This window comes from Emydura macquarii, unplaced genomic scaffold (assembly GCF_026122565.2).
Source record: "Emydura macquarii macquarii isolate MOO-44397 ecotype Brisbane River unplaced genomic scaffold, CSIRO-AGI_Emac_v2 contig_3477, whole genome shotgun sequence".
Classification (NCBI taxonomy): Eukaryota; Metazoa; Chordata; order Testudines; family Chelidae; genus Emydura; species Emydura macquarii.
The window spans coordinates 9,695,352-9,716,665 of NW_027133614.1; the positions used below are offsets into that span (position 1 = coordinate 9,695,352).

Sequence of the window (21,314 nt, forward strand, 5' to 3'; positions counted from 1 at the left end):
TGGTAATTATGCACAATCATGAACCACTCCAGATAGCATGATACTGCTGAAGTGAGGTTATTGAACACACTATATTGTAGTTAAAGAAACTATATTTGTAAAAACAGTTATTTGGCAATGCATGTTTATTTTCTCAAGGACTTCCATGTAATGTTTGCTCTTTTTATGAGTCAAGTTTACAAGTATTTCCAATACCAACACTGCTAATTTAACCTGGGGCAATTCTAAAAATCATGCTACGTGCTATCTGCCTCGTACAAAATCCACACAGTCATCTACTTACGACTTAATTTTTGGAGGTCTTTGTGCCTTGAACATCATTGATAAAACCACTGTGGCTTGGATTGACTTGACTGGATTGCATACGCCAAATAAATAAATCTATCCCATGTAATATAAATGTATACAACTAAATAATATTCTAAAATAGCTTGTCATTAAGGAGTATTGCTATACTCTGCATCTGAATTCTTAATCCTGACAGGAAAATGAGTGAGAGCAGGCCATATACACCCCGCTCAGGCTACTCCCAGAGAAGGGCCAGTAAATTCTACAGTGTCTATTACATGGTCTGTTGTGGGAAAACATTTGCTTCCTAGAAAATGTGGGGGGCTCAGCCAGCATTTCTGCTGAAATCAGTAGAGGCCTTGTACCTCCACAGTGGTCATGTACCTCTCTGCATAAATTAGGCTGACCTGATCATTGGCTTACCTACAGAATTTCTGAGTGTAAGTAAGAATTTAAGTGGTGCATAGGCTTTGAACTGGCCCCATTCATGAGATAAACTGCATCCCAAACAATTACTTGTATTCACCTACAAATATTTGCTAGTCTTCATCTCGAAATTCAATCATTTAACAAAACCAAAACCATGTGAGCAATCATACATTGTGACTAAAACAGTCCAGATCAATATGGATTTTTATTCTTACAAACTATTTAGTGAACAGTTACATCCAATGAATCCTTGGTCAGAAATCTGATTAGGTCACATGTAACTTGTCAACAGAAGACAGGCTATACTTTGCAATGAATGTTAGTGAATGAACAAATCCTGCAATCTTATCATTAGTCTTATGATATTTGGTGATTATTCTTAAAACTCATGTAGTCATGTGAACACATGAGAATCTAGACTTACTCTTTTCTCTCTTTTTCTTCTTAGTTCTCATGGTCTTCATATGGATAGAAGGCCAGAAGTGGCCATTGTGATGATCTAATCTGACCTAGATGGCATCTAATCTGTCAAAGAATTTCCATGAATTAACTTCTGTTTGAACTACAGCATATCTTTCTTAGAAAAACATCCAGTCTAACTTTTAAAAAAATTCAAGTCATGGCGAATCCACAATAACCTTTGGTAAATTGTTCCAATGGTTAATTACCTTCATGGTTAAAATGTATCTTATTTCCAATTTAAATTTCATAGAATCAAAGAAAATTGTGTAGCTTCAACTTCTAGCCATTGTCTCTTTTTATATCTTTGTCAGCTAGCATGAAGAGCCCTCTATTAAATTTCTGTTCCCCCTGTAGGTACTTATAGATTCTGAGTAAGCCTCCCCCAACCTTCTCTTTGTTAAACTAAACAGATTGTGCTCCTGAACTCTTTCATTTTAAGGTATATTTTCCAATCCTTTAATCATTCTTGTGGTTCCTCTCTGAACTCTCTCCAATTTGTCCTCAACCTTCTTGAATTGTGGGCACCAGAACTGGACATAGTAGTCCAGTAGTATTTTCACCAATGCCTAATGAAGAGATAAAATAACCTCTCTCTCATTCTCAAGATTCCAGAAGGTAAATAAAAGGAACCCAGAGTATTTTCTTACTCACAAATCAAGAGATTATCTGATTCCTGAGTTTTGAGAGACTGGGTCTGGAAATACTGACGTTATTCACAACAAGTAATTTAACAAAATGTATTCAAAGATTTATGCAGAGAAGAGCTCACACTTCTCAGACCCCTCTTTAAACAACAGTCTGCCAAGCTGCCTCTGTATGTCTTCTGTGATTGCTTGTACAGATCTCCTGAGCTTAATGCCCAAAGAGCAATTCATTAACTGTCAAGGCATTTCTCACCCCACTGGTCACTAGTGGTTCAAAGAAAATAAAGGACCAGGGAAGTATGTCAACTGATGTGAATGACTGATTATATCTATTTTACTGGTTTCCAGCAGTCACTGTTATACAGTCCATTTTGTAATTATAGGTACAATTCAATAAAATTGCACCCTAAGCTTCCATTAGTCAGTTGGCTCAATTCTGATCCAATTGGCATCCTTGACAAAACTCCTTTGGACTCTAATAGCTTCAGGATAGAGTTCAATGGGAATTGGGGGACCCAGTAGTACCTTCAGGATTAGGCCCTATGTAAATGAAGAATGTAATGTATATGTAGTCTAGTTTGTAGGAAGGAGTTCAATAAATAAAAGGTGGCCTATTACTACTGAAAGAAGTCAAATCTGGTTTGATCTGGATGTAAAGTATAATCTTTATTATAGTTGGCATTATTATCATTAGGAAGTTGGCCAAGATTTTGATGCACTATTAATTAACAAAATTACATTTAATTGCCAAATTTCTACTGATTTTCTTGTTTTCAGATCAAAATCCATGATTTTGCCATCAGATTTGCACAAGTGCAAGGTTTCATCCAAGAGGAACTTTTTAAAGGATCAGGACCTAAGAAGGTTCAAAAGAGTATTTATTATTATTATTTTATATTACTTGTATTATGGTAGTGCCTAGAGGTTTCAGCTGAGATCAGAACCCTATTGTAATGGACATTGTACACGTGCATAATTAAAGAAAGCCCTTACTCCACAGAGTTTACAATCTACATAGATAGGAAAGAGAAAAAGAAGGGGAAATAGATGCACAGAGATTTGCCAAAGATCAAAGAAAATGAGGGGAAGAGATGGCAATTTGAACTAAGGTCTCTGGGCTCCTAAACCAGTATCCAGAAAAACTCTGAACAAAACTCATGGTGAATCTACTTTATTTGATCTACTTTATTTGTAATTTCTTTTCTGGTATCTTCATTTTCTTTGCTTTTAATATCTCATTTCTTATTTAAAATAAGCCTTCTGAAAGCCACATTTGTCTTTATTATTATTTATGTTAGCATTTCAATACTCGGGAGAAGCACTTTATTGGTCTTTTTTCCAGGAAATGCCTTTTTCCAGTCTGATTCACTATACCTTTCTTTAATATATTCCTCTAGCAAATGGAAAAAGGCAAATTGTGTCCCTTGTGTGATAAGAAATTCCTAACAAAAACTCTTCTGCATATGATCTCCTATTCAAATGTTCCAAGGTATTTACCTTCTGAGTAGATATTAAATGGTGTGCCCTTTAATTCCATTTCAAAGTGAAACGTTCACTTCTGTTTGTTGATGGATTTAAAACTATAGTTAGCTGTCTCTCAAATTGTAACCATCTTATGAATTTGAATTTATAAAATAGGTTACATTCCATGTATTGGTACTAAGCATAGGATTCTTCTGTAATTGCAGAGCAAAATAAAAGTGATTGTAGACATCCTTCCCCTCTTTCTTATGTTTCTGTTGTAACAATTATTCACCTTACACATGAGATTTGTTCTGAAATAGCTCCTCTATTGAATCAGACACGTTTTTAATCATAGAGTGCATCTGAAAAGTACATGGACAGCAAACATTTTGATTTGCATCAATTCCAAGACTATAAACAGCCGTGTAAAAAGTGTTCCATTTTCAATGTATACAGAAATTTTAAGTTTGATGCAATTCCCCTCCTCCCTTCAACTGTTTTTTTTTCTGATATAAATCATTCCAGGGAAGTGTGAATACAAGAAACAAAAACAAATAGTCAGAAAAACTGACTAGTCATGTATTTTAATCAGGGCTATTAAAACCATTTGGAAACCCAACAGTGGATTTGGATACATTGTGCTGCAGAAAAGAAACTTTTATTGTTCTCTGTTTTCCAGATCATCTTCCTATATTACTTATTTTATTTTCTTCAGTGTATTTTAATTTTAGGATGTGCAAATCTTGCTGAATTGAGCTAGTACTATCACAAAAAGAATGATTCTCAAAATGTGTTGTGGAATAATAGGAGCTGACATAATATAAATGAGTTTATTTAACCAAGAAGCCAATTCATAGAATGAAAAGAAAGAAGAGGATTGGGTGGGAAGGGGAATCTGGGAATATGATGGGGACAGTAGCTGACTCCCTGTCACTCATAAGGTGAATGTGACACTAAATTTGACATCATTATATATAATAAATTATATTTACATCCATGAATGGCTCATTGAGCAATTTTGGCATTTTTATTTTTCAGGACACATACAACCGTGTAGCTGCTGTTCCAAATATAGAAAATATAATGTAAACAAGTAATTACATGTTCTTGCAGACTATTTAATAACTTCTGTACATATAGAGTTAACAAGGAGTTCAAAGTACAATGAGCATTGCAACTCAACCAGATGGCTACCCAGTAGAATTTTCTTGTAACAGTTTTATATGGATTATTACAGGTGGAGCTTCTTTTGAAAATACCTAGACTGTTTATTGTTCATGCACAATCTTCCCTTTATTGGAGAGGTGGAGGAGCAAGCATGCAACGTTGGAAGACCATCTACACTACCCTGTGTATTCCATGGCAACACTTGACCAAACCTTTGGGGCAAGTACCCTGCATTCTCAGCAGACTGGAGATTATGCAGCAGCTTCAGTTAATTAATAAAATTTTGAGGGTTTTTTTCTTGTATTAAATATGAAACTGAACAATGTAATTAGTCCAGTTTCCCATCTCAGTTAATCTGATATTCTGTTCATTTTATATTGCATTGTCTCAAACACTCTCTAATTTTCAAGCTGCATATTTTTATGCACAACCAGATCAGAAGTTTTTGAGGAAAACTAGAGGAATTGGCACTTGGATACTAGGGTGGACATTTGGGGTGCTTTCCATCTGCACAGATGTAGGAGGCATTTAGGATCTGAGATGTGCATTAATGGGATGTGAAAATAATAAACCTGACATTTAATTCTTGAGATTTCAACTTAACAGCCTGTTAAGATAAACGTGGCCATTTGCACCTCAGCTATGGTTTTTCAGATGTGTCTGGATACTCAGGCAGACAGCACCTTACCCGTTTATACTTCATCTAGAAAATGTTCTTGACAATCATGAGGGCTTACACTATTCCTGTCTCTAGGGGAGAGAGAAGTTCTGTAAAACCAAAACATCCATGTGTACCTGCCAGGATTCATCCAGTGGAAATCCCTTAGAATAGACCTTGGAGGGTTCACTTAGTGTGCCCTATTCAAACTGATCTCTTTGTAAACCCAGCAGAACTAATAATCAGGTACATTCTAAAGGGCCATATGGAGCCTATAAAATTTATCTGTTCCAATATAAGTGGGCAAAGAGATAAACCTGAAAATGATCTTATGGGCTGTGATTTTTGGTACATGATCTTGATGGGGACCTTTGAGAGCTACCCTAATAGGAATAGTTACTACTACTAAAATATGCTTCTGTACGTGTGCTAGTGTCTATAGGAGTTTGATATGTTTTGCACCTGGACTGATATACTTTCAAGTTATGGGTCAGAGGCTTAGTCAGTGACTCACTGTCCCTTTGATAAACATAACATTTAGAAGCAGCAATTAAATTCAGGATGATGGAATTTGTTCCAATTAGGTTATTAAAATGTAATATAGCCTTTCATAATCACTCCATAAATGTGTGACAAAGTTCCATTTCCAAAGTCACTGGAACATGCTACAGACATGGCAATCACTGGCATTCAGAGTACAAGTTTTCTCAAACTTGAATTCCTGTCCACTTATCGAATAGCATTCTCTGGTTCAAGAAGATCTGAACAAAATAAAACCATTCCATTTTGATTAGATTTCAAAATGGTTACTGGAAATAATATAAAAAAATGGTCTCTTATCATTGAGCACAATAATATATCAAAGTTGTGTTTCTTCCCTGGCGTCTTGTCCAACGGTATTGCAGAAGCTATTTTTTCGGCTGGATGCGGTATTAGGAACGTACGCCAATGGATCAGGTCGGATCAAGTAACTATTAAAAAAAAAAAAAAAAAAACAGTTGTCATAGAAGTTTGTAAATTAGGAAAAAATACATTTGAATGCTTCCCTAGCATGTTATTGCAAAGGTAGTAGTACAGCTTAGAGATCTTTTGCACATGAAAAACTTACTAAAGTGGAAACTTCAGTTTAGTTTCTCATTGCCTTATAGAAGTGACATATAATTCCCTTTATATGTTTTTTCTGCACACTGTACTGTAGTTCGTAAACTTGTATGTTTTCATAAAGTAATGGAGCAAAATGTTACCATCACTGAAATTAATGTAAACTTCCTTCAAAGTTACTTATTGAGTATCATTAAGACCTGATTGCATCCCTATACATTTGGATCAAATTTTGGAGCCTCTTCATCAGCAAAATTCCTGTTTAAATAACTAAACATACCAGCAAGTAACTTAAACTTCAGTTCAAAGCACAGAGGGCTTTTAATCAGGAATTAAACTTCATTCAGTGAAGAAGGATGCACCATTTTAGATTTATCACTCCATTGTGCCATATTAATACTAGATTTGGAGGAGATTAAGGGGTTCAAATCCATGGTAAGCAACTGGAAAGTTCAAAAGGTTAAATTAATAGGATAAGAAAACTGCATCACCGGTTCACAACCAAGAGGAGTAGTATCCAAAAAGTAGTTTTCATCCATCTGTTGGCTTTTGAGTGGCCTACTCTATGTAAAGTGAGTTTGTGGTCTCATAGTGGGCAAAAGAAATATCACAATGAAACACCATGCTAAATTATTAGCAATCTCAGCAGGAGCTAAGGATTAAGGTATTTGATCTCAGCTAAATCCATGGAGAGACTCCCACTGACTTCACTGGCAGCTAGACTGGGACTTAATTGTAGACTGAACAGCTGTCTCTGCTGGGAGGAGATACAATGAGGCAATGCAGAAAATGTATGCTATCACAGATCACACTGTATCTGTTTCATAAATAAACATAGGTGATCAGTCTTCAGGGCTGTCAGTCAGTACCTTTCATGAGTCTATAATCGTATGGACAGGAAAATAGATTAGATTAATTGCTAGTGTTTCTAATTCCGTCAAAACACAACATGCTAAGTCCCTTCAAGTAAAGATTTGGACCCAAACTTTTTCTGACCGACGTGCTTACAGCTGTAATGTGTTTGTCAGCTTAAACAAGACTCCAGTTTTAATACAAGAAAAATAATTTGCATATTAAATGTATGAAGGCAAAAATGTTACATTTGTCACCCCATAATGTACCCACTGATTTGTCACAGTAATTTATTGATGCAATTCTGAACGTTTTTGTTCATGTCAGTAACTACTCCGGAAATGAATGTATTAAATGAAAAACTGTTTCTTTTTTTTACTATTTCTCTGATAGGAAACTAATGCTTAGATTTGCATTTGTGACTTTTGCAGTGCTTTAACAGCAACAACAATGATTTTAGCTTTGCCCATGCTGTACTTTGTAGACTGAAGTGCCTGACACTGTAGGCAACTATGTTTTAAATATTTTTTGGCTAAAATTAAGCTCCTAAATATTTAAGTACCTGATTCTTCAAAAGTGCAGAGCACCCATCAGCTCCCACTGTGTTCCGTTTAGACTACAGTTTTAAATCATTCAAATTCTTATACTAGGGTGGTGAGGGCTTTATCTGAGCACCCAAAAGTACATGAAGTATGTGGCATAGGTGGTTTGTTTGTTTTTTTTCCTTTGCCTAGGGGGATGTTACAGGGGAATTTTATTATATGTACATTTCAAAGTCTAGCTTGAAAAAGTGCACGTTGCTTTAAGTGGAAGCTGTAAGATTTGTGGTGTGTCTTTCTACAGTCTGGTAGATTCAGTTTCCAGGAAAGTTGTCTCTTACAGAGGCAAGTTTCATCCTTCAAATGGACAGTGCCAGAGGAGCTAGCTGGTAACTGTAGTCCTTGTCCCAGAGTCTGATTTGCTCTATTAGCGTAGTCTGTGTTGTGTTGTCACATTTTGTCCTAGTTTTTTGAAGGTGGTTGGCTTCATTTCCAGGAAGATAGCAGTGCTGGCCTATATAGACAATATGATCTTTAGGGATTCAGCATCTTCTTCTGTATCTCACATGGTGTGTCATGTTGTCTGTGTTTAGCAAGTAAGTGATAGAGATATTATATTTTTTACAAATCAATGTTATGGACAAAATAAAAAACTTGTTAGTTCCAATTTTCAGTTTTGCTGAGATGCCAGCAAATGCGAAGTGTGCGCATTAATGTTATTACATTTTTCCTGAATCTCTGTTCCAACACTTATAATTACATGTACAGTGCCTCATGGCCACATACAGCTGCACCAGTCATCAGCGAAGCTTGAACAGCACTCTGGCCCTGATCCAGCAAAGCACATGCTTAATGTGAAACATGTGAGTAGTCCCATTGAAGTGAAGCACATAGTGGGGCTAGCATGCTTGGCCTCCAGCTGGATCAAACCCCAACATCACAAAGTTGAACTCTCAGATGTTTCTTCCAGTCTGGAAAAGCTTGAGCATTACAGTGTTTCTGCTTGTGGTTCTGGCCAAACTGAGGAAGTACAGAGACAGGCAATAACAACTAAATAGCCTGAACCTGTTTGAATGTCAAAACAGTGGGTTCGAGTTTGGGGAAAAACCTATTTTCATTCTTATAGCTCTTCTCTAAATAATTATGTGAAATTTGGTTGGGTTTTTTTGGTCATTTTCTGGCACAATAACCTCTCTCATAGTAACTCTCATAATTAAGCAATGGTGTGAGGAAGTTAAGACAGGAGTGGACTGTCTGAATAACAAAAAAAAAAAACGACTTTATTTAAACTTAGATCATATGATATTTTAAAGCTACCATCCAATGCCAAGGCTTTTTTTTTTATTATTCTGCACAAATTTCAACATGGGCTGGAATGCTGAAATTGTTGGTAACCAAGTAAAAAGAAAAGTATTTTAACCAATGCTTAAAAGTGTTACGGTCCTGTAAATGGTATCTTAATTATCTAACTGTATTTACTAGTTACTTCTTCCTTTTAGGGCATACACCATAAACCCATAGACTTTAGTGAAAAGACTCCCATTAACTTCAATGGGCATTGGCTCAGGCCTTCAAATCTTTAAAGAAAATGATCTTTGAAATAATTGACTGGTATGTCTTTGAAAGGTTGGTCTTACAATGTTTTTCATTGATGCTGAGTGGCTAACAAATCATGTGCAAAAAACAGGAGTGAGAATATAATATAGTATGAAGGTATCCAACAGCTGTGTCTTTTCTTAGTTTAATTTTATCTGACACTCCAATTTAGAGGAAAGGAGGAAGGTTATTTAAAGAAGAACAAAAACTTTAAAATAATCTGGGGTAAATTAATGGATGGGTTCTTTTATTATTTTTTTGGATGTACGTGGAAATGATTCCTCCTGAGGGGAAAATAATAAAAGCAATGATGGGCAAAAAATGAAAGAAATGAATTCGGGCATAAAAGTGAAAATGAGACACTTTGTGGATTTTATGATTTATGCCATCAACTTACACAACATCATTCAGCTCTAGTCTTGTATCTGGAGAAGGATTGATCAGGATGTAAGAGAGAGTGTTTTGATGGTCATTCATTTCATCTAGAGGACAAAAAATATACAGGATTTATTAGATTATTTCCAAGCAAATTGTAAGAATTATAGCTTTCGATAAATCAACCTTTACAAATTTGTGTTCCGTCCATATAACCGTCAAAAGGGAACTATCAGACTTGTTTCACAAAGTGACCCAATATTTAAGTTCAGCCACTTCTTTAACTGGAAAACCTATTTTCAAATTGCTTTCATTGGAAATACTTGACAGAGACTCATTTTTCTTTCCCAAGAAATGATCAAAATAAAGTACCAATAGCTATTTTTTAGCAGAACTGCAGCAGAATACACTGCAGACTGTTATATTTAGTGACACCCGCTACCACAGAAGTAGGCAAGCTGCCTATATGTCCATTATTGTAGCAATTTCAATTTTTTTTTAAAAAGCAGCTCAGAAAATATTATTATACCAACCAAGCAACCACCCACCCACAACCAAGAGATATCACAATCAAATCTGGAAGCATAATCCCCTTAATGCTAACAAATATATTTCTCTATCATTACGTGCATTGAAAATGCTTTTATTTAATGTATCACTTGTTAGTAAGCTGAATAGGAAAATCCTTTGAGGGAACATCCACACATAATGTTATCTTCCTCTTGCCAATATGTATTATCAAGTCACATTGGACACATGAAACATGTTTTATATTTACATGTAAATATACACCTCATTTTGAAGGATCCCGAAGTACAAATTATATACATAGTACATCACTGAATTACAGCATGGATGCTGGCAACCAACCAGCATTTTGAATAACAGCGTGGGAAGGAGATTCTTTTTTTCCCAATAGATACTGCAGTTAATACTTACACTTTCAAAAAAATTTCATGAGTTCCTTAGCATCCATGTAGTATAGATTTCTCTGAATTTTAAGGTCTCAAAAGACCCATTTAGAATGAAATACATGGCACAGGATGAAGGGCTGCATGGAGTCTACTAGGATTTGAGCCTGAAATTCTTGGTAATTAGTGCTGAGCCCAATCATTGAAGTCCCAATTGGCCTTCAGTAGTCATATGACTTCAAAGCAAGACTCACCAGTTACGTTTCTCATGCCACCAAGGATTGGGTCTCTATTGTCAAGTCACTGAGGACCTCTATCCAGCAGAATAATTCAGCATGTCCTATATCCCGCTAACTTCAAGAGGACTTGAAAGTGTGATTTTGCTGAACCCAGGAATTAATTTATTTCCAGCACGGAAGACAAATGAATGTTTGTGAAGAATTAGGGATGGTAGCTAGTTTGGGAACAAAGTCAAGCCTTCCAGGACTGTCTCAAATAAGAGATAAGCACCTAGTTGAATAATGGCAGGATCAAACTTGAATAAAACAGATGTAATGGATGCACGTAATTGGATTGTGTGCTTTGTTTAGGGCATTAATCCATTCACAGGCTAGGAGTTACATTAAACTTTCCACTACACCTGAATAGCAGTGGAAGTTAGAAATGTTATCTTTTAGCTCCAATTGGCAATAAAATTATACTTGCCCCTCACAATCAAAGATCTGGCCACAGTGCTCCACACATATTACTTTGATGTGGACTCTGAGGCACTCAGATATAAAGCTCATATAAAGGTCTACGATGAGCCCACTTAAATAGTTCCACCAAGTTGAAAAATACAATGATTTCTAATGGAATCATAAAGATAAGAAATATCTCTGGAATTGGTATATTTATCAAACCAGTGGAACTCATTAAGGGCACTCACTGTTCCTGGAACTGGCAACTAAAGACAACACCACACACAACTTCAGCTGGTTAGGAACACTACACCCAGTCTCCTAAGTGGGACAGGTACATTGACAACTCCTCAAACCATCATGCAGCAGACTGTGTTAGTTCTCCAATATTGGATACAATTCAAGTTCCTGACTAGGGCCCAATGTACAAATTAGCATTTACAAAATCAACTGAAAATAACTTCCACTTCATTTACCTCCCAAGTCCTGAGAGCAGGATTCTCTTTCTTCATAGCTTTAACACTGAAATCAGAGATTTAGGTTCCATGTAGCAAATTCAGGTGCCTGAACATCATTGTTTGCAACTGGAGACTATCCTACCATCTCTTAAGATTATTTTGATTTGAAACGTATTTTCTCTCATTGCAAATGTTGGTAAAAACCTATTCTTTAGCTGGTTTCAGATCTTAAACTCTTTCACTTTTAAAGTAGGAGACATGGAGAAATGAATTTAGCCATCTGGATGAGCAATATTGTTTCCCTGAATGCGAAATGCTGGAATGCAGACAGTAGTACAAGCTTTTTGCTGGGTATAGAAATGAACAGTGTTTTAAATGATTTTCCCCCCTATTTTCTACATTTGCCACTCTCAAGACAGCTCTTTATACAACATAATTTTCTGTTTAATTAAAGTATCTTTCTTGCAGCATATGTGTATGTTACTTGACAGAAGCAGGGACATATGCTGCCAATTAGTTAAAAAAAAAGTTGGCTTGATTAGTGAATGCTATTATAAGTAGGAGTCAGGGTTGGTTTTTTTTTTTTTTTGCTAATTATTTTTTAATCATTTCTTATAATGTTCCTGTTGCAAATGATGACTGTGACAATGGAGCTTGGAACATGTTCTATACAAAAAGCTCAGTTTTTTTTTTCCCCTAATTGTCACACACTGCCCTCTGGTATCTGTTAGATCGCCACCTCTAGTTTCATTTGATTTTGGTACATGTCCTAAATAGTGTTCCAAATGAAACCAATTTGTATTTACAAGATTGGTAGGTAAAGAATATTTGTTCTGTGCTGAGTTCACTCTTGTTCACTTTAAGTGAAAAAATATCTCACATTCTGAAAGAATACATGTATTTTTATGAAATGACAATTATCAGAGACACCCTGATTGTAGGTTGGTTTTAAATTCAGATTCCCAAACTCGATGCTGATGGAATATATAGGACGCTGTTTGTGGGTTAGTGGATTCTCATATGTATTACTACAATGTGGTGGGTAGACCAGCATGATTTCTCTGTAGATTTATCTACACACTGTTTTTATACCATTATAACTATATGTATTTTGAAAACAACATAGTTAGTGATACAACCTCCTAGTGTGGATGTAGTTACTAGTATGAAGATGCTGGTGCTTGTGTCAGTTTAAATTTGGGGCCTTAATGGGAAGATTTGCAGTGGTGCTGTAGCCATGTTGGTCCAAGGGTATTAGAGAGGCAAAGTGTGTGAGGTGATATCTTTTAACAGACCAACTTCTGATGGTGAGAGAGACAAGCTGAAGAAGAGCTCTGTGTAAGCTTGTCTCTTTCAGAAACAGAAGTTGGTCCAATAAAATATATTCCCTCATGCACCTTTGTGTCTCTCATATGGAAGGATGTTGTTTGAGTCCTACTTATAGTGCCTTGTCCCCTGGACTAGTAGAAAATGGATTGCTAAAGAGGCAACATGCTTGGTTTCCATGTTCTGTAATTCCTCTGGTTGTTTGAAAGAACAGTGCTACAAAAGGGTTCCTATCCCATTCCTAACAGACAGAAGAATGTGTTGTGAGAGGGCTAAATCTGGGGTTGGGTGCAGGGGGGATGGATGGATCTTCAAGACTGTGTGAGGGCAGAGGACTTTGTGTGGGGATGGGGTGATAAAGCAAGAAGGGTAGTAAGATTTGGCATCTCAGTTTTGCAGATGGATAAATACATAGAACAGTGATGTTTTGTGCAATATGAGGCCATTAAGGGGGTTGCCGAAACAGAGGCTTTCTTTGTAATGAAATACAAACACTTATCTGGAAAAAACAAATTGCAATAAAAATTCCTAAATTAGAAATGCCCCAGATAGATGTAATTAGCTGAAGAGAAGTGCTTACCTATTAAGCCTTTTCCACTCTGTAGTTTGGCATATTGTATTCCTGCATTTGAATATTGAAATGAACGTTACTGTTGACTTTCAACTGGGATTTTAAACAAATCCAATTTCGGGAGGGGGGCAGGGAATGAAGGCACGAATCCACCATTTGCAGAGTTCCCTCTGACTTTCAGAAGAATGTGAGTCAAGATTATAACAATGTAATTTTCTGTGTCAAGTCCCTGTGACGAATGAAAAGTTGTTGGGTTCTTCCTTTCTTTTTAAATTCTCTGAAAAATACATTTGAGCCTGATTATTCCCTCAGACAAATATGATCAACTCCCTATTAAGTCAGTGGGAATTGTGGGTAATTATCCTAAGACCAAACTGGGGCCATTTATTATTTGTATTACAGTAGCTCTGAAAGACTCAAGCCAGAACTGTGTCTCACTGGGCTAGGTGCTATATAAACTGCCTCCAGAGAACTTAGAATTTGAATAGATAAGATTGAGAGGGTCAGAGAAAGGAAATATTATTCACCCTTTATAGATAGGGAACTGAGGCATGGATAGATTAAGTGACTTATCTGAGCTCACGTAAGAAGTCTATTGTAGAGCAAAGGTAGCAGTCCTTATTTTCAAGGTACTCAATGACCTGGATTCAGGATATCTAAAGATTAGCTAAAGCTCCAGGAAGGCCATGGTCGACAACTCTGTTAGTTTGTTACAATGGAACTTTCTGCCATAAGAGTAAAGCTCAGCTGTGCAGGAGACAGAGCTTTCTCAGGGCATGGTCTGAGGTTGTGGAGGAACAAAGGGTCATCATAAACTTCTCCATCTTCCACTCCAAGGCACACTTCTTTGACCTTAGCTTTTCTAACATAAACACATAGCAATACATGCATTAAAGTTGTACCTAAATAAAACACTTCACTGAATGCATTTCTTCCTCTGAGGAGAGGATGAGAGAAGAAACCACTTGTGACTGATGTTAGTCATATTGCTTAATGTGCAACTAGAAGGTGATCAAATACTAAAGTGATGAGGACAGTAGAAAAACTTACAAAGAATAGAACCAGAAATGGAGCCCAGGTCTCTTTCAAGGGTCTTAACCACAAAACCAAGTTTCCTTTCAATTACTGAAAATTGTAGTGGGGATTAATATGCTAATTGGCTCAGGTGTATTTTTACTGAGGGGATGATTTAGAACATTGTAAAATTCTGAATACAGGAATACTTTTCACAGCCTACGTACTCAAATACTTTTGCCACTTTATTACAGGAATTCTGCTTCACACATCTATTTAAACAGGAAACGTACATTTAGTGTAAAGAAAAGTTGGATAAACTCAGGCACGGTATGTAAGGAGAGGGGAAAAACCTGACTGATGGTATGCTGATAGTCTACTTTCTACTGTGTCAGTTCATCACCTTAAAAATATCACAAATGTCATAAAACTGAGACTCTGCTATATTTTTAAATAAGTATAACCTAAGTAGACATAGCTCTAGTTAATTCAACTCTGGTCAATTGAAATTCAGTAATGTGCCCTAAGCTGAACAGATGCACTGGGGCTTCCCAGAACTAGCTAGCTCCCACTTCATCTTTCCAAAAGTTCAGGGTATCCTGCAAGACTTCTTAGATTAGTGGAGTGATACTGTACAGCTGAGATTTTCAAAGCCATTTAGGAGATCTGAATGCCATATTCCCATTAGTAGGAATCCAAATTAGTGTGGCAGCTTTTGAAAAATCTTAACTATATGTCTCCCAGATCACAACAACAAGTCTTTGTTCTTATTCTTTTGAAGGTTTGATTTTTTGGTTAAAATGGTTGGATTGCATTCTTAGAACTATATTTTAAAATGCCCAAGTTTATAAATGATATATGTATTTCTCCCATCACCTTTCAGTTTATGCTTGTCTCAGGTTGCAAGCTCTTTGAGACAGTTTCCTTCTCTTTCTATGTGTGTGTAGAAGACCTTGTACAATTGGGCCTGATCCTAATTAGGCCATTGGGAACAAACTATCTTGTTCATACTATATTAGAAATTCTCTGCCACCCTCCATCCAGATTAAGAATCTCCTAACACGCATACTCATAATTCTTTAAAAAGTTAAGTGAGTTATTCTGTTACAAAGACTACTATGGCCCATTTAACACTCACTACCACATTTAACTGACTATATCATAACAAGGGTTAAAAAGATTCCAGCATGTGCTAGAAATTAATTTCTAGCAAGTCAAAATCTAGCATAGGGGTTGTCATTTATGAATAAAAGCAAAAATTTTCAAATGTTTATTAAGCATGAGTTTAATGTTCAGGGCTGTTAGCCCTCCCATCTATGGAGAATGTCTGTCTGTAGGGATAACTGGGCCTACAATTTACCTTCATTGTGAACTCAACTGTGAGAAAGTTTATAAAGCATCACAATAACATATAACAATAAATGTTATTGGGAAAAATGCATCAAGGGACAGACTGAGCTAATCCACATGAAAAGGTCTACTGATCTAACTCAAGGACTGTGTTAATATCATGCCTTTTGAACAAGAATAGAGTGGTACCAGAAATCGATAGACCAAAATTGATGTGATGGGAAATAGGCCTAATTAGTGAACAAAATAATAAAAGAATGGGCTTTTCCTCCCATCACTCGCTTTTGGGGTCCTCCAAGAGACTTCTTAGGGAAAAATCAGGAAGGGGTAATGTGCCATTTGCTGACTGAAAGAAGAGGAAGGAGCCAGCTTCACCAGCATGGCCACTTGCCCCCATTATCTCTTGGGACCTTGACCTACTTCATCTTGATCCTGAGATACCAGATTGGACCAGAGAGAGGGACCCAGATGACATTGTCACCTCCACTGGTTCCAGCTGAATCCCAACCATCACCTGGGATGTGAGATGCTGTCATTTCCCCACTGCCCACACAAATACCTCCCCCCACATGTTCTCTTCCTTCCCCACCTCATTTCTTTTCTTTTCCATCCCTTTCCTTTTGCCTTCTGTCTAATAAGAGTCCGGTGTAGCCGGCCCAGACTATTTTGCAGCACTGCTGTAAGCCAGTTAAATGAAAGGCAGCAAAAAGTAATGCCCTACACAGCCCAGTTCTGGTTCAAATTTGCCAGGTTTGCAGTAGCTGATAAACCTGTGTACTGTGCCTCTGTTTCTCTAGTGATGAAGTTGCAAGTCAGAGCCAATGCCTGAGGCAGAGCCTGAATTTGCTGTTCTTTGCTCTACCATTTTGTGTGTTTTCTTGTCTTCTAAAAATGGAACTGGACTTCAACTGTGACAGCAATAACAACACCTCCACCTGTCTCAACTAATTTCCTTTCTTTTCCCCAAAAAGACAGTTACTACCATCTCTAATATTACCTCAGACACAGGTGGGTATTTTTTTCCTTCTAAAGACTCTCTACAGCTAAAGGGAAAGGTTACAAGAGATGCTGTTAAGATGAAAGCTTTACTTAATACTCCACATTTTGAAATGTGGAGTATTAACTGTTTTTCCTTCTTTTCTGTATCTTTAATAAAGAGTTAAATGATATTTAATGATTTTCAAGGGTAGCTATACTCTTTGTTGTTCTCCCAGGTTATCATTCTAATCTGTATCAGCTTCCTTCCTTTTTGCTCATATTTTTCCTTATCTTAAGTTACTTCCTGACACATTTTTGCATTTAATATTGCTGAAATAGTTTGCTGAAATAGCTTGCAGAAATATCATCAGCTTTCACATTTGGAGGTTAAGATTACCAACAGCTCTATAAAAGGAGTTTTAAAAATATGCTGATGATTACTGCTTGGTTAAATTCCGCTCCTTACACTATTTTTGTCTTAACTCAGCAGCGTCCGGAGAGTCTTGCTTAGAATCTTTCTTGGCCTATGATAACTTCCAACATTAGTCGCCATGCCCTGTTCATTCCTTCCTGCATCTTCTGAGAATGTTAATAAGTGACCTTTGTTCACTAGCAGAATGCATTGTGTAACAGGATCAACGCTTCCTCCTTGCAGCCTTGCAAGCTGACCCTACCAATGTTTCCTCTCTTTTCAGGGATTTCTCAAACTAAATATCAAAACAGCTCTTCACTGATTCAGTAACATCCATCCTTGGAGCTGGATTATTAAAAGAGTGATTCCCAAGCTAAAGTGCTCAAATTCTCATCTAGACTCTAGTCCCAGACTCTCCCAGTGGGGATCTCTCAGGTCTTCCCACCTAAAGCCTTTTTCCTGAAACCTATTCTGGGTTCCCTGCTGCAGCCTACTCACTCCCAGCAGCCACCAAGGGCCATCACACACCACTCCTCACCCACCACCTTCTGTTCCAGATGCAAGGTTCTCAGTGCATATCTTTGATATTGCCTTCGCTAACATAAACACATAGCAGCATGTACATTTTAAAGAAAAAAGAATCCCAAACCCTATCAAAATAAACAATTCCAGTGCACAAACAATTCCTCCCTGAGGAGAAGTTATGAGTGAACAAACCACATGTGACAGATGTCAGTCATCTTGCTTAATGTACTATTTGAACATGCTCACATACTACAGTAATGAGGGTGGAATAAGAACCTGTTATAAAATCAAATTAAGTACAATACCAAAGATGTACCAAGAGGATTTGGGAAGGAAAATTAATTTTATGAATGCTGTGCCATCTGTGAATCATCTATTAGCTTCTATAGCAAAAGTCTCAGCATGAAAACCTTGTATTGATTTTCTTGTCTTTATTTTGGAAACTGATAAGTAGAAATTTACTGTTAGTTTACTTTCACACTTGACCCCTTCAATAAATCTACATGTCAGGGCAGTAACTGTCCCTGCATCTTTTGCATATCATCTCTACTCACATATGGCTTTCTATTTCTTAAGGTTCCCAAAATGTAATGAACTTGGGTCTATCCAGCTGGCACTCCCTGAGTCCAGCAGACCATGAAAGATTATTTTAATCATCTGAAAAATGACTAGATCTGGTGCAAATTTAGCAACCATGCAGTTAAGAAAATCATGTCCCAATTCACCCAGATAGTGGGCAAACAATGATATGTGAGCTAGTTTTCAACCCTGTGTTGTTCTCGCAACAGAGGCTTCATTGTTAATCAAAATAAAACCAGAAAAAGACATGCAGCGGGTTTTTCAGTTTTTATAGGAAGTTGGATCTGATGTGCTACAAATTGCTGCCTGTTTGCCAAAGTTATTGCCAATGGCTAAGGAACAAGCTTTTGAAATGGTATGTAGTGAGCTGTGACTCATGGTCTAGCTTTTTAAGCTCATGAATGGCTTGATTTCTTGGGCTAAAATCTCTGGACACCCAATACACCTCTAAGTATGCTACAGTGCTATACATATTAATTAAATAGAATTTTTTCAGATGCTTTTAAAAAGCCTGAAAAATGTGGGGCTGGGGGGGGGGGGGGGGGGCAATGAAAAAAATTGAAGCATAGATTTAGTGATTCATCTCTCATAAACGTGATGTGAGCACATTGGGCATGTTTCCCATCTTATTTTAAAAATCAAAGGAAAGATGACACATCCTGCAGGAATAAACAAAACCATTTAAAGTATAAGCAACATTTACAACAACTCTGTCTTCAACCATCTGTTTACATGAATAAAGAGGACGTTACATCTGTAGGTAGATAATGTGATCATTTTTATAATGAGGCTCCTAATGCAGGAGAAAATAGTTTTAATTTCTGATTTCATGTCCTGTAGCAATAGCAGTCACAAATTGGTTCACCTACCTTATTAATATCTGATCTAAAAAGAGATTGAGAGATGATCCCAAACCAGAACTAGAGCTGGTTGGAAAAGGCTCAACATTTTTACATCGTTTTCCCCCTTTATTGATCAAAACTGTGATGAAAAATTTAATCAATTATGAATTGCAAAATTTTGCACCCAGCTGTAGTTGTACTCCACCCATGGCCTCCTCTGGTTGTAGGAAATAAAATTAAGATGATCTTATATAATAATAATCATACCATATCCTGCTGTGGAAAGTCCCAAGTGCTTCATTCTATTCTTTACAAGTTCAGCAAGTTCCTGTCTTTCTGACCTCTTGTAAAGGCTCATCCGCTGCTGACTTATTTTCTCTGCTGTTTTGCCGGAGTGCTTTGGCACTTTTCGGCTCAGCCGTCGGGCCCACTGCATGCTCTTCCGTCGTAACAGGGGATGATCCGACTGATCGCTGGATGTGGAGTTACGATGGTTACTGCGGTAGCTTATTTGTTCTTTGGTATCTTTGGTGTCTTCCCATTCTTCAACGCTGATAGAGATTTGAGACTTCAAAGGGAAAATCACATCAGAAATTAGAGGTTTCAGGAAACAGATTTTGTCAAAGAAATCATCAGAGATCCTTCTCTTGTTTCCTTTCTTTGGCACTAATGCAGCAATGCAGTTAAGCACGTGCTTAAGTCACACTCAAGTCAATAGAATTGAAAGACATACTGAAGTTCAGCATGGCCTGCTGAACTGGCAGCCTTTTTCTCTAAACACCCCTGTAACAGCATTATGTAGCCTGTATGTGGCATGATATAAGTATGATCTTACAATCCCCAACAGTGAGAGCAGATAGGCATTTAATTAATACTTCTTGACATTCTGTTTTTAAACATGAGGTTTCTATACCCATTTCTAATAGGAATTCAATGCCACTCTATTTCTTAGAATCTAGTGATAAAAATATTTGAACTCAAAGAAGTCAATCTATTTAGGTTAACGGGGCACTAGATTACTCTTTCTAAGTATCTACATGGGGAAAATGTTTAATAATGGGTTCAATCTAGCAAACAAAGATATAACACTGGCCAGTGACTGGAAATTGTAATTAGACAAATTCAGACTGGAAATAAGGCATATTTTCTTCACAATAGACTAACCATTGGAACAGTTTCCCCTGGGTCCTGGTGGATTCTCCATCACTGATCATTTTAAAATCAAGACTTTTTTTTTTTCTAAAAGATCTGCTCTAGGAATTATTTTGGCTAAGTTCTAGGGCCTATGTTATATAGGAGGTCAGACAAGATGACAATGGTCCCTTCTAGTCTTGGAATCTATAACGCTTTCTCAATGAACCAAATGGAATGTGTCTTGCCTGTTGAAGACAGACATATCTGCTTCCCCACTGAGTGCCTTTTTATATGCTCTTAATTGCTCAAAATGTGCAGGCCTTTAACATGGATGAATTGCTGAAGTATAGAAGATTCATATAGAAGATCTAACTCTCTGACTGAAAGATTTTAACAAGCACACTGTTTAATACTCCACAGAAACAGAATGATGACAATAGGAAAGCTATATTTTTTTTCTCATGTAAAGTTGTTGTAGTAGCATCTGTCCCAGGATGTTAGAGAGACAATATGTAGGAAAGACGGTATCTTTTATTGGACCAACTTCTGTTGGTGAGAGAGACAAACTTTTGAACTTATGCTTTTGTACATAAGCATGAACTGTATTTCAAATATACTTCCTAAAATAGGCCATAAATGTTTTTGAAATTTATGGAAATGCTGGTGCATTTGTGTAGAAGACTGTTACAATATTTAATTATAGAAGAGCCCTGGCACACGTTAAGGGAAATGATACTGGTATGAGAATCTCAACTGCCCTGAACTCCTTTAACATTCTAATGTTACACTTTAATTCTGATCTCTTTTTGTCCTCTTTCCATAACTGGTCAGGGTTTCCTGCATTAGGGTCAACACTGGGTAAATGGAGACAAATAACGAACACTTACTTGTGAAGCCATTTCGCGTGACTGACAGAGGGAGAAAAAAATAAAACAAACACAGTTTAAACAACAGTGGAC

General features: G+C 36.9%; 1 protein-coding gene across 4 annotated transcripts in view; it reads right to left on the reverse strand.

Annotated features, from left to right (window-relative positions):
- Positions 1-4,515: 4,515 nt before the first annotated feature.
- The window catches only part of KCNT2 (potassium sodium-activated channel subfamily T member 2), a 245,565-nt gene continuing 228,766 nt past the window's right edge, over positions 4,516-21,314 (reverse strand). For 3 of the 4 annotated variants that reach the window (XM_067535157.1, XM_067535156.1, XM_067535155.1), the window contains 3 exons: positions 19,489-19,789; positions 9,598-9,682; positions 4,516-6,083 (listed from right to left, as the gene is read on the reverse strand). In XM_067535157.1, the coding sequence (XP_067391258.1) occupies positions 5,972-6,083; positions 9,598-9,682; positions 19,489-19,789 (498 nt within the window). In that variant the 3' untranslated portion in view covers positions 4,516-5,971. Of the gene's footprint in view, positions 6,084-9,597; positions 9,683-19,488; positions 19,790-21,242; positions 21,264-21,314 lie in introns of all 4 variants that reach the window. The other variant, XM_067535158.1, reaches the window with a different exon arrangement.